Source organism: Sardina pilchardus, chromosome 1, assembly GCF_963854185.1.
Source record: "Sardina pilchardus chromosome 1, fSarPil1.1, whole genome shotgun sequence".
In the NCBI taxonomy this organism is placed as follows: domain Eukaryota; kingdom Metazoa; phylum Chordata; class Actinopteri; order Clupeiformes; family Clupeidae; genus Sardina; species Sardina pilchardus.
The window spans coordinates 6649986-6663440 of NC_084994.1; the positions used below are offsets into that span (position 1 = coordinate 6649986).

Consider the following 13455-nt stretch of genomic DNA (forward strand, 5'->3'; position numbering starts at 1 on the left):
TAGTAGGCTAATAACTAAGTAATTGGGTGGAAATAAGTGATAATGTATTTTACGGCCCTGATGCTGTGTATTTTCCTGGAAATTACCTCCTTGTTTGTCATCCTTCCCACCTGAGGACTCTAGTGTTTCCCATCGGATCTCTGCATGCCTGAAGGACATTTCAATCTGGATGAAGGATCAGCACCTTCAGCTTAATCTTTCCAAAACTGAGCTCTTGGTGTTTCCAGCAAAAACAGCTATTCCCCAACAGATCAATATCCAGCTTGATTCATCCTCACTGACTCCAACCAGATCGGCACGTAACTTGGGTGTCATAATTGATGACCAACTTACTTTCTCTGAGCATGTTGCCTCAATTGCAAAGGCATGTCGGTATACCCTGTACAACATTAGGAAGATCAGACCTTATCTGACACAAGATTCCACTCAGCTTCTTGTACAGGCAATGGTTATCTCCAAGCTGGACTACTGTAATTCTCTGTTAGCTGGCCTACCTGCTTGTGTATTAAGACCACTACAGTTGATTCAGAATGCTGCAGCACGACTGGTCTTCAATCAGCCAAAGAGGACACATGTAACCCCTCTCCTAGTTACTCTCCACTGGCTCCCTATAGTAGCCAGAATTAAATTTAAATCTCTCACTCTGGCCTATAGGACACTGACTGGATCTGCTCCCGGCTACTTCAGTTCTTTAATCACGATGTACATTCCCAACCGCCCATTGCGATCTTCTGAGGAGCGTCTGTTATGTCGACCAACCATACATGCTAGGTCAAATTGTAGATCCTATTCTTCAGTGGTTCCGTGTTGGTGGAATGAGTTGCCCAGTGCTCTCCGTTCCAGCAACAGCTTTGGATCTTTTAAGAGGGGTCTTAAGGCATATTTATTTAATATGCACTTAGTCCTTTGAGTTTGTGATGTGTTATGGTTTGTATAATAGTATTGTTTTGTTATAATTTGTCTATTGATAGAATTTGAAATTTATTTTGCTATTGTCCTTAAATTTAGCCATACCATGCTTTAGTTATTATTATTATATATAATTAACTGAGTGACTTATTTGATTTCTATTCTCATTTCACTGTTTTATTTCTCATTAGGTTAGTGCTTAAAATGATTGTTTTACTGATAATATTACTATTCTCCCTAGTTTGTAATTGTTCACTGTTAATTTAATTTGTATTGTTATTTATTTGTATGTCGCTTTGGACAAAGGCGTCTGCTAAATAACCATAGCCATAGCCATAGCCATAGCCATAGCCATAGCCATGTAATTAAACAAAAACAATAAGACGAGTAAAGTTTCAAATAATTACCATTTTATTATACTTAAAATGAAAGCTGTTTGCATCGCTATTACCTAAAAACTGCAGAGTTATTGCACTGGAAACTGCATGGAAATAACTTGTAATAAGTGGCTACAAAGGATTATTCATAAAATGATATCAAAATACCATAGAAATGACCACCTTAATTAATGCTGTTTGCATTGCTATTACCTAGAAACAGCAGAGTAATTGCACTAGAAACTGCATAGAAATTACTGGTAATAAGTGGTAACAAGTGGTAACAAGGGATTGTTACCATGAAATTACATAGAAATGACCATACAATTACCACCTTATTAGCGAGCCATAATGTAAAGTGTTACCCACATCTCTGTTCATCAAATTGCAACTGTTTTTAGTTTATTTATTCATTTTACTTATTTGTTTTATGTGTTTTTATGTTCCCTCTGTTGCTCTTATTTATTAATGCACAACCTTTTCCTGTAAACTCGTTGTATTGTAAATGAGGGAAACCTCAATGCCCTACGAGTATAAATAAAGGTTTAAAAAAATAAAATAAATGTTATTATTGTTTATTGCTATTATTTTTGCTTTATTATTGCTTGCATTATTGTTTTATTACTGCTTAATATTCCATTGCTATTGTTATTACATAATTCATTGAATGACTTTATTGTTTATTTACTATTCTCCCATTTAGTCATTGTTTATGTTCATTAGATTTGCCTATATTGATACTGTTTATTGTTTATATTGCCATTCTCTTTAGTCGACACTATAGTCTGATCAACTTTTTTAATCCATTCACTGCTAAATGAATTGTATTGTTTTTGTTGGTATGTCGCTTTGGACAAAGGCATCTGCTAAGTAACACAACCATAACTGTAACCATAACTAAATTGTCTGATCTTGATATACCATTCATACCACTTGGTTAGATTTTATTAGAATTTTTTATTAGTTTTTTTTTAATACTGAATGACTGAAAGTTCAGACTTACCTGAGTTTGAAGATAAGTACTATTACATGTGATTGAAGCTGTTACAGTCATTAAAGCAAAAGCATCGATTAGAGCTGGTTGATCTGCTGTTACAGTCACTACAGCAAAACCAAAGGCATCAATATCTTGAGGGCGACAGAATCTTCCTGAGTGATACAAGAAAAGCATTTTTTCAGTGTATATTTAATTGGTAAGCCTTTCAGTGCAGAAGAATTAGGAGCATATTTTCTTCACTATATCTTATAAGTAAGTAGCCTGGTCCTACTTTAGAGATATCAGAAGTAAAGTTGCTTATTGTCTGGACAAAGTACAAACTGATGACTTTAACATTAGCTTTAAGTGCTAGGATAAACGTTGCACACATACTGTACACTGATTTGACGCCGAAGCTGAGTTTCCAACTAATGTGAACATACCTGGAGGTGATGTGGTGGTCGTGGTTGTTGTTGTGGTCGTGGCAGTTGCAGCACTAGTAGTTGTTGGTGTTGGAGGAGCATCTGTTGTTTTTCTTGTTGTTATTGTTGATGATTGAGTCACTGGTTGTGAAGATGATGAAGATGCAGGAATGCTTGCTGTAGAATCTCCTAGGTAATTCCAGAATTTTAAATTCTTAATGGTTCTGGTCTACAATAAAATGTCTATTTAAAAACCTCACAGAGGAGGACATTTTTAAAGCGTGATCTGCAGGCTATTGTTGCAAAAACACAAGTTGTTGGCTATTTTTAGAGAGTGCACTGCAGGCGCAGTTTAACAAACGTCAAGCAGGATCTGGCCCCGGCCACCTAGATCTTCTCTCAGGGAGCTCTAGTCTGCAGTGTTTGTTGGTTTTCTAATGCTGCGTTCGAGTGCACTGGGACGTGGGACTTATCCTACCTGAAGTGTACTAGCGTATACTTTAAAGCGTTCCAGGTAATTGAAGTAGAATGTAAACAGAAAGCATGGACGCACTGGGTAACATAGGTTGACGCATAGCGGTCTTCTAACTAAAACATCTTCAGCAACTGTTCTGGAGCCGTAGAAGCGCTGCGTATCACTATGTAGGGTAACTGAGTATACTTTAAAAAAAAACTTCGCTGGTAGGAAGTTCCACTTCGACATAGCCTGACACGCCCTCCCAGTGACGCAACACCTTCAGGCTTTTGCTGCTGGTCTGGTCAACTGCTCATTGAGAAGGATTTCTGAGTTCCCGAAATCTGCGGAACTGCCCCCTTTGGTCGAGAACCAATCAACTTTGAGCAGCTCCAACGGCTCTGGGTAGAGGCGTGTTCAAGGCAGAGGAAAGAGTGTTGTTATTGGTTTAAACTCGGCAATCCGCTTTCTGACATCTACCAGTAGCAAATCGAGGCACTTAAAGGAGGCGGGTCAACCAGCGCTGGCAAGAAACCGTGTTAGCACAGGCTGTTGGTCAGACTAAAGTCTCGCAGAGCCTTTGAAAGTCGATGGTAATCAGGCTAACTTCGACAGGCATTCCAGTGCACTTTTCTTAGTTTGAGGTAGGATACGTCCGTCCCATTGCACTGGAACGCAACAGAAGCCCCCAACGTTGTCTTCAAGGCAGCACTGCCTGGGAGGCGCTAGGGCTAGGCATGGGTTAACTAAGCAATAAGCCCCGACAGGACGTCGTTTGCACTGATTATCTCGGCATCATTGAAAATGAGGGCTACTCTCAATGACTCTCCGAGAATAAATAAAGGTTGAATGAATGAATGAATTAATTAATTGATGATTTTAGAACCCCCCTAGCTGTTCTAAAATCAGTGCAAACAACGGACTCGAGTGGCTTACTGCTTTTCTAAAACTGGTGCTATTCTATTCTGCAAGATTTCATGAAACGAAGACGACGTTTGGGGGCTTAAAACACCATCGAGCCTCTGGAATACCATTCACAACTTAACCTTTGAATTGTAGTGTATACATGCAACTCAACCCCAAATGACCTCAAGAAGCTGGATTTCTCGTTTAAGTTTTTTCCAAAAATACCTCTTTTATAGGGACATTTCGTTTTGCTAATAGTTTAGCCACTGATAGCAGAAATAATTGAGATTCTTCAACATACCTTGAAGCACAGACGTGCTGGTGAATCCTGGGGCAACAACAATCAGAGCAGGAGAGGGAGGAGTAGTCGTGCTGGTGGGTCGTCCTGGGGCAACAGTCAGAGCAGGGGAGGGAGGAGTAGTCGTGCTGGTGGGTCCTGGGGCAACAGTCACGGCAGGAGAGGGAGGAGTAGTCGTGCTGGTGGGTCCTGGGGCAACAGTCACAGCAGGAGAGGGAGGAGTGGTGAGTGCAGGAGTGGACGCTGTGGGCCTCGTGAATTCTACTTGGAACACATACAGAGCGTAGCCGAGGTCCATTAACCAACGTGTGTGTGTGTGTGTGTGTGTGTGTGTGTGTGTGTGTGTGAGCGTAGCCCAGGTCCATTAACCAACATCTACATGCACGTCATCCTCATGCACGTCACATTATCAGCTACAGTACATGTAGGCAACACAGCACATAATCTCATGCTAACAGCTAACAGCTCATAACACAACACAGCACATAATCTCATGCTAACAGCTAACAGCTCATAACACAACGCAGCACATAATCTCATGCTAACAGCTAACAGCTAACAGCTCATAACACAACGCAGCACATAATCTCATGCTAACAGCTAACAGCTAATAACACAACGCAGCACATAATCTCATGATAACAGCTAACAGCTCATAACACAACGCAGCACATAATCTCATGCTAACAGCTAATAACACAACGCAAAATCATTTGTAACAGCTAAAGCCGCAGATATTGGGGTTACAGACACAAGTGAAAAAAAATACTATGTGAAGAAAAAAAAGCATTCTTCAACGATATCTGTTCTCATAGCACCTTTTTTCCATGAAAAACAAAAGCATTGTTCAGCGATATTTTTTCCTTGAAATCGTATCACTCCTTACAGTGGAGCCTCAATAAACCCAAGATAGATCTGTTTTACTGACCACCCGTTTCTGGACCTCCAGGTGTTGTAAGAGGGATGACTGGAAGAGGAGATCCAATGAACTGGACGAAGCCTGGTTGATTGGTGCTGATCTCAGAGTTGATCCAGCTCTCGTAACGGGACACCCTGGTGTAGACTCCGGGACGATTGGGTTCTTTACAACCTTCTAATGCAACAATACCAGACTGCACCCACACAGAGTCCTGTTTGCTCACCAGTGGACCTCCTGAGTCTCCCTGAAAACAACAATCAAACGTCCCCACGTCAGCATGAACATAACTGTAAAACTGCTCTTCTTAACCGAAAAGGAAAACTAGGAATTTTCACTTTCTAAAAGCATATCAAAGAAGGTTTAGGTGAGCATCACACTTTCTTAAAGCATATCAAAGAAAGTTGAAATAAAAATGTCACACTTTCTTGAAGCGTTTAGATTAACATTATGGGCATCACAGGACCCCATCTAGCAAACAGGAAATGTTGTTCTTGTTGTTCTAATGCTTGTGTCACTCTCGGTTCTATGACAACAAGATGATCATTTGTGTTACCTCACATGAATCTCTGCCTCCTGCAGGGTCTCCAGCACACATCATGTTGTCTGTGACTGTGAAGGGCACGACTTGATACAAGGACTGACACTGGGTGTTCTCAACCACAGGCACTTCCACTTCCTTTAAGGTCTTAGGAGATGGAAGAGGAACTGGGGATGACAAGGAGACAGCACACTCAGGACTTTTAACATATAAAGAGAGCAGTGAAATAGGTTAATGCTCTGATCAGTCTATCTTGACTGAATAAGTAGTTGTTATCACTGATAATGATGATATCTGGAAGGGTATATTCTTGCAAATTCCCTTCTCCCCTTTTCCAAATCATTCCATTATATCAGACACCAGGAATACAAATTTAAAAAAAATTCTGTAACCAGAAGGGGGCACTGTTTCATCAGTAGTTATGAGAGATACATAAACATATAAATGGTCCAACAACATGAGAGTCTTAGAGCGTTAGAGAGAGAGTGTGAGTGAGTGAGTGAGTGAGTGTGTGCGTCTGTGTGTCTGTGTGTCGTTGTGTCTGTGAGTGTTCTGCCAACAATGTCTCAAACTGGTTGGTACAGGAAATAGATAATAGATGTCTATGAGCATGACATTAATATCCGTGTTGACATTTGGTCGTACCTCCATCAGCAGTATTTCCCCAGCCAGTGACCCAGCTGTCAGTACCGTTGAGGAAAACACTCCCATTGGCAGCCAGACACACAGGCCTGATGTAGTCGGTGAAGGTGACTGGGGCATTGAGATGAAGCAGAGCGATGTCGTTGTCAAAGGTGAAACGGTTGAAACTGGGATGATTGATGATCTGGCTCACCGTCCTTTTCACTTCGTTTGGGTTACTGCCCTCCTGGTTCTGCCGACCCAGATACACCTCGAGATTACTTGCAGATACACTGGCAGGAGGAAAACAGAAAACAAAAAACAAAAAGAAAGGCCAAATACACCTCAGCATCAGGCTTTATGTGAGATTGTATGCAATATACGGCAAAAATGAAATCTAACCAAGAGTTAGTAATCTTACATTACAAAAGAATCTATTTGTTCATGTTTTCATGTTTTCTGTTTCACGTGTCTACCTGGAAAATACCTTTTGGACTTTTAGAGTCATGTGACATGCTGTGACCTCTCTCTCCCTTCACTGGAATTACTGTTTAGATTTCCATAATAGTGGATAATCCACCTTGTGTGTGTGTGTGTGTGTGTGTGTGTGTGTGTGTGCCTGGAAAATACATTTTGGACTTGAATCTCACAAACCGGTTTAGGTCAACTTTAGAGTCATGTAACATGTGACCTCCCCTACCTTCACTGGAATTACTTTTCTGATTTGGATGTTTGTGTGTGGAATAATTCACCTGTGTTTGTGCGTTTGTGTGTTTGTGTGTGGAATACCCATCCCCTATTTCATCGTTTTCAGTTATTAAGACTGGCTGAGCTAAATGTTTATCATAATGCCTGTCTTATGTTTCAAATTGTCAATAGGCTCAACCCTAGATTAAGTAGTCTTGTTCCAATCTCCAGTCCCCAGCACACATACCCAACTAGAACTAAATCACAAATCTCAGGAAAACTGCGCCGACATGTGCGCACTAGTATGAGTGTTGTCTGTAGGGGGCCGCAGATCTGGAACGGGATTGATGATGGCCTTAAGGTGTTGCCCTCTATCTCCAACTTCAAAAAACAACTAAAAAATAATCTTTTACTAACCTATATCTAATATAAATATTGTCACTTCATGGACCGCTGGGATGTATGTGTATGATTGTATATGTATGTAATGTAAGAATGTAGTTTAAGTGTTTTGGTGTACTATGTATGCTTTTACTGTACCACTACCTTCTCTATGATCTTTGGGCCCCCGCCTATAAGCTTCCCTAGCTTCTTTGGGGGACCCATTCACTTTACCCATCTTAAGTTTAAAACCCTACTGTAATATTTGTTTGAAGTGGTATTGTGAATAAACTAAAACTAAAAAAAAAAAACTAAAAAAAATAAAAAAATAATTCACCTGTGTTTGTGCGTTTGTGTGTTTGTGTGCGGAATAATTGACCTCTGTTTGTGCGTGTGTGTGTGTGTGTGTGTGTGTGTGTGTTTGTGTGTTTGTTAATGTTGTTGTAGCCAGTTGCATTCCTGCTCTGTCTGTCCCTTTTCTGCTTCCCCTACATACTGATCTCCACTAACGAGGAGGGCAGGGCAAACACACGTTCATTCATTCAATTCCCGGTACTAGGCCATAATGTCGTATAAAGGAGACTGGTAGGTAAGACCACCTTCCTCTGTCTCCCTCCCGATCTGTCCCTGGGTTTCGTGCAGGAGTCTATCGCAAGCCCACTCGGGCTTTGCCATATGGAACCCGGCCGGCGCGTAGCCCTAGTTGTCTCTCCTCTGCAGCTTATGACCACGGCCCGGTGTGTTCGCGTAGTGTCCTTTACAGCTTAGATCAATGGCCACGAGTTTTGGTGGCATGGCTCGGCCCCGCTTGTCTGTTTAGTGTGGTCACGCTGCTGTCTTGTCCATAGCGTTAGTAGGCTAATTTCTTGTGTTTATGCTACAGCTCCTCCGCGTTGCGGTAGGTTTTCTGGGGGCGGTTTGTGGTGCTTGCGTGTGCTTGCTTGGGATCTCCCTGGCATGTGTGTCTTGTTTAGTTTGCTTGTGTGCTTTCTTTTGGCTTCTCTATGCTTGTGGCTTCGGACTTGTGTATGACATCATTTAACATTGACAACTTTATGTTCTTTTAGATTCCACTGTGGTTCTATTCGTGTGAAGCCCGTAGTTACATTGGGGATTTTCGGTCTCGATTTGCCTTTTTTTCTGTCTCGATTTGTGTCCTTGAACGGCAGCTGTGGTTACCTGTTAAAACAGTGTGCAGCTGAGAGCACCCACTGCTCATTGATGAGGGATCCTCCACAGATGAACGTGCTGAACCCAGGAAAAGAGGCGTGCAGACTGGCCTGCCATGGCCAGCTCCCTGCTGGAGCATCCTGGCCCCCAGCTATCCTGCTGTTGAGGGGAGGTCGGCCACATACTGGGGGAGAGAGGCCATGGTTCATTCAAGACAGCATGTAAGTGCATGGGCAGTATATCTGTTTATATGATGTACATGTATGTATATGTCATGTGTGCGTGTCTGTACATAGCCATATTCTACTGTCCTTCATTGTACTCCCACTGTTCTGTTTTTAGGTGCTGAGTCCACCAAACGCGTTTTTAACAGCCAGAGCGCCCTCAACCTCCTCCTCTCGGCGCTTCGATAAGTGTTTATTGTTGCTAAGTTACGTTCTAGAATCTTTGGTTTATAACGAGAAGTGACATTGACGAGCCCGGCGCTGTTCTAAAAGTTGAACAGATTTCAACTTTGAGCGCTCTGAGCGCTGCGACAAAAAACGGTCGGCGCCGAGAGTTTTTTTCCGCTGTGAGCGCTGAGTGGACACAGCACCTTATTCCTTTCATGTCTTATTTGTTTGAGTGTTGTACAGTACTTTGAGAGAAAAGATTGACCAGAGTCAAACTCCTTCTTACATTACCTTACATTTGGCTCACACTTTTTAACTAAAGTGACTTACAACATGGTAAACATTTTAAGATTTGTAAAGCAATTGTAACAATTCGAGGAAAAAATTGAAAAGGTCAGAGTGCAGTAAGAATAAGTGCATTAATGAGCGTTATTGTCCGGAGGAGGAATGCGGATGGGAATGTCCCCCTCCTTCTTGTCCCTGTCAAGGTTGCCATGGTCCTGGACACCTCAACACAATTAGGTGGTAAGTTAAGTACTGTAAGACCGCAAGACTGTAAGTAGCGCTATGAGAGGAGATGTTCTCTGAAGAGCTGGGTCTACAGAAGTTTTTTTGAAGATGGAGAGAGATGTCGCTGCTCTAGTAGGAACTGGTAGTGCAGTCCACCAACGAGGAGCAACAGATGAGAAAAGTTTGGTTTGGCGAGTGTCAGGGCTAGACGTCGTCCACCTGAGGAGTGTGGTGGCATATGCCTGTATGAGGGCATTCAAGCAGGTGGGAGCAGAGCCAGAGAGTACTTTGTAGGCAAGTGTTAGAGTCTTGAATTTGATGCGGGTGGCCAATGGTAGCTAGTGTAACGGGATGAGCAATGAGGTGACATGCACCCTTCAGGGTTGGTTGTAGACCAAGAGTGCTGCTGCATTCTGGATCATCTGAAGGGGTTTCACTGTGCAGGCTGGGAGACCTTTCAGGAGGGCATTACAGTAGTCACGTGACATGACTATTGCCTGTACCAGGAGTTGGGTAGCATCTTGAGTCAAGTAGGTCCTGATTTGCCGTATGTTGTATAGCGCGTAGCGGCACGACCTGGCTACTGAGGCCACATGATCAGGCAAGGTTAGTTGGTTGTCTAGAACGACTCCTACATTTCTTGCAGTCCTGGTAGGTTCAACAGACAAGGAGTCAATTTTGATGTTGATGTCATGATGTGTGGTACGTTTAACTGGAAGTGGTGTGCCTTCACCCATGTTTATATGTCTGAGAGGCAGTCTGAGATTTGTGTCAAGACCAAGGGGTCATCAGGTGGAAAGGACAGATAGAGCTGTGTGTCATCTGCATAGCAGTGGTATGAGAAGCCATGCGAACGGAAAGTCTGTCCCAAGGAGGTGGTGTAGATACCAAAGAGAAGGGGCCCCAGCGCTTAGCCCTGGGGGACCCCTGTGGTTTGTTTATCTGGCCAATAAAGTTGATTGTCTGATTCAGATACTGAGTGTTCAGAAAATATAAGGTTTGGGTGGTTGAATCCCTTTTCCCAAAATGGTGCAGCCAAAAAAGTTATCAGCCATATACTCTATTAACCACTCAATGTGTAGGCAATATACTAAAGAAGAGAGTGGGACATGTCTGGCTGATTACTTTTTCTTTTAACCTAAATTCATAAAATTCATTTTAATGGGAAAGAAGTACCATTAACTGTAATGGGAAGAGGCTGTATACATTTTGGTCATGTGGGGACAAACCAAATAAAACATGTTTCAGGGGCTTCTCCACCGGCTCATGGACCCCCCCTCCTCTCTCTCTCTCTCTCTCTCTCTCTCTCTCTCTCTCTCTCTCTCTCTGTGTGTGTGTGTGTGTGTGTGTGTTGTGGCACTGAGACATTGTGTTCTTCCCTACTCACCATCCAGCTGTCCAAGGCAACCTGAGTAACAAGAACAAGATTATGTTAACAGTCTGAGCATGCATACATGAAATATCAATAATCACATCAATCAGTCATATGAAAGCAATCATATCATATCATATCAAGTTAAAGACCCAAGCAAGCAGTGCTAAGTTGAGCACTGTAACTGATGGAAACATTGCTGGCACAAGGCACAAAAAAGCAGAGCAGTGTGTCAGTCGCATCAAGATAAGCTAGAACCCGAATTCCGAAAAACAGTTGGGGTGCTGTAAAACGTGGATAGAAGTATAATACTATGATTCACAAATCATGTCAACCGTATACTTAGTTGAGAATATATATATATATATATATATATATATACACGTATATATACAGTATATATAAATAGGCCTATAAGATACTATGATTCACAAATCATGTCAACCGTATACTTAATTGAGAATACATATAAATCTATAATCCTATGATTTACAAATCATTTCAACCGTATATTTAGTTGAGCATACACACACAGATACATAAAACACACACATAAATGCGGGCAAGCACACACACACACACACACACACACACACACACACACACACACATACTGATATAGACAATACTCACTATAGAGAATGTAGTGGTGTGTAACTATCATCTGTAGCCAACCTCACTATAGAGAATGCAGTGGTGTGCACTGTAACTATCACCAGTAGCCAACCTCACTATATAGAACGCAGTGGTGTGTAACTATCACCAGTAGCCAACCTCACTATAGAGAACGCAGTGGTGTGTAACTATCACCAGTAGCCAACCTCACTATATAGAACGCAGTGGTGTGCACTGTAACTATCACCAGTAATCCAACCTCACTATAGAGAATGCAGTGGTGTGCACTGTAACTATCACCAGTAGGCCCAGCCAACCCCACTATAGAGAACACAGTGGTGTGCACTGTAACTATCACCTGCAGCCAACCTCACTATATAGAACGCAGTGGTGTGTAACTATCACCTGTAGCCAACCTCACTATAGAGAACGCAGTGGTGTGCACTGTAACTATCACCAGTAATCCAACCTCACTATAGAGAATGCAGTGGTGTGCTCTGTAACTGTCACCAGTAATCCAACCTCACTATAGAGAATGCAGTGGTGTGCACTGTAACTATCACCAGTAGCCAACCTCACTATAGAGAACGCAGTGGTGTGCACTGTAACTATCACCAGTAGCCAACCTCACTATAGAGAACGCAGTGGTGTGCACTGTAACTATCACCAGTAATCCAACCTCACTATAGAGAATGCAGTGGTGTGCACTGTAACTATCACCTGCAGCCAACCTCACTATAGAGAACGCAGTGGTGTGCAACTATCACCTGTAGCCAACCTCACTATAGAGAATGCAGTGGTGTGTAACTGTCACCTGCAGCCAACCTCACTATATAGAATGCAGTGCTGTGTGCTGCAACTATCACCAGTAGCCAACCTCACTATAGAGAACGCAGTGGTGTGTATCTATCACCTGTAGCCAACCTCACTATAGAGAACGCAGTGGTGTGCACTGTAACTATCACCAGTAAGCCAACCTCACTATAGAGAATGCAGTGGTGTGCACTGTAACTATCACCAGTAATCCAACCTCACTATATAGAACGCAGTGGTGTGTAACTATCACCTGCAGCCAACCTCACTATAGAGAACGCAGTGGTGTGTAACTATCACCTGCAGCCAACCTCACTATAGAGAACGCAGTGGTGTGTAACTATCACCTGTAGCCAACCTCACTATAGAGAATGCAGTGGTGTGCACTGTAACTATCACCAGTAATCCAACCTCACTATAGAGAATGCAGTGGTGTGCACTCTAACTATCACCAGTAATCCAACCTCACTATAGAGAATGCAGTGGTGTGCACTGTAACTATCAGCTGTAAGCCAACCTCACTATAGAGAACGCAGTGGTGTGTAACTATCACCAGTAGCCAACCTCACTATAGAGAACGCAGTGGTGTGCACTGTAACTATCACCAGTAGCCAACCTCACTATATAGATAAACAGTCTCATTGTTTCAACGCAGATGTAGCTGTATGCCTATAGATTACATCCCGTAGTTCAATACTCATAAAAAATTAAGCAGGAAGCCCCGAGAAGCCGTCGTTTGCACTGATTTCAGAACAGCTAAGGGGCGTTGTTAGGCACTACGCGCAAGCAAACCCTGTTCTAACTGTTCCGAAATCAGTGCAAACGACGGACTCGAGTGGCATATTGCTTTTCTAGAACTGTTACTACGTCTATTCGGCAAGATTTCATGAAACAAAGGCACAGCAACAACAAATGTACGGTGAACAATGTATTCATAATCACTCTTCCGCCTAGAAGTATATGTTTGCTCTATCTGAATGGTTGCTATGCAACATTGAGACATGTGAGTTTCAAAGAGCACATACAAATATTTCCACTGGCACAGAAAGTATGCTACACTCTTTCTCTCTCTCTCTCTCTCTCTCTCTCTCTCTC

General features: G+C 42.4%; 1 protein-coding gene across 2 annotated transcripts in view; it reads right to left on the minus strand.

Annotated features, from left to right (window-relative positions):
- Positions 1 to 13455, minus strand: part of LOC134082235 (mucin-2-like) — a 30502-nt gene that overhangs the window by 15590 nt on the left and 1457 nt on the right. The window contains exons 2-9 of one of the 2 annotated variants that reach the window (XM_062537894.1): positions 10948 to 10968; positions 8668 to 8842; positions 6445 to 6713; positions 5815 to 5966; positions 5271 to 5505; positions 4346 to 4531; positions 2706 to 2873; positions 2290 to 2435 (exon numbers count right to left, since the gene is read on the minus strand). In XM_062537894.1, coding sequence (XP_062393878.1) covers positions 2290 to 2435; positions 2706 to 2873; positions 4346 to 4531; positions 5271 to 5505; positions 5815 to 5966; positions 6445 to 6713; positions 8668 to 8842; positions 10948 to 10968 — 1352 coding nt within the window. Of the gene's footprint in view, positions 1 to 2289; positions 2436 to 2705; positions 2874 to 4345; positions 4604 to 5270; positions 5506 to 5814; positions 5967 to 6444; positions 6714 to 8667; positions 8843 to 10947; positions 10969 to 13455 lie in introns of both variants that reach the window. The other variant, XM_062537886.1, reaches the window with a different exon arrangement.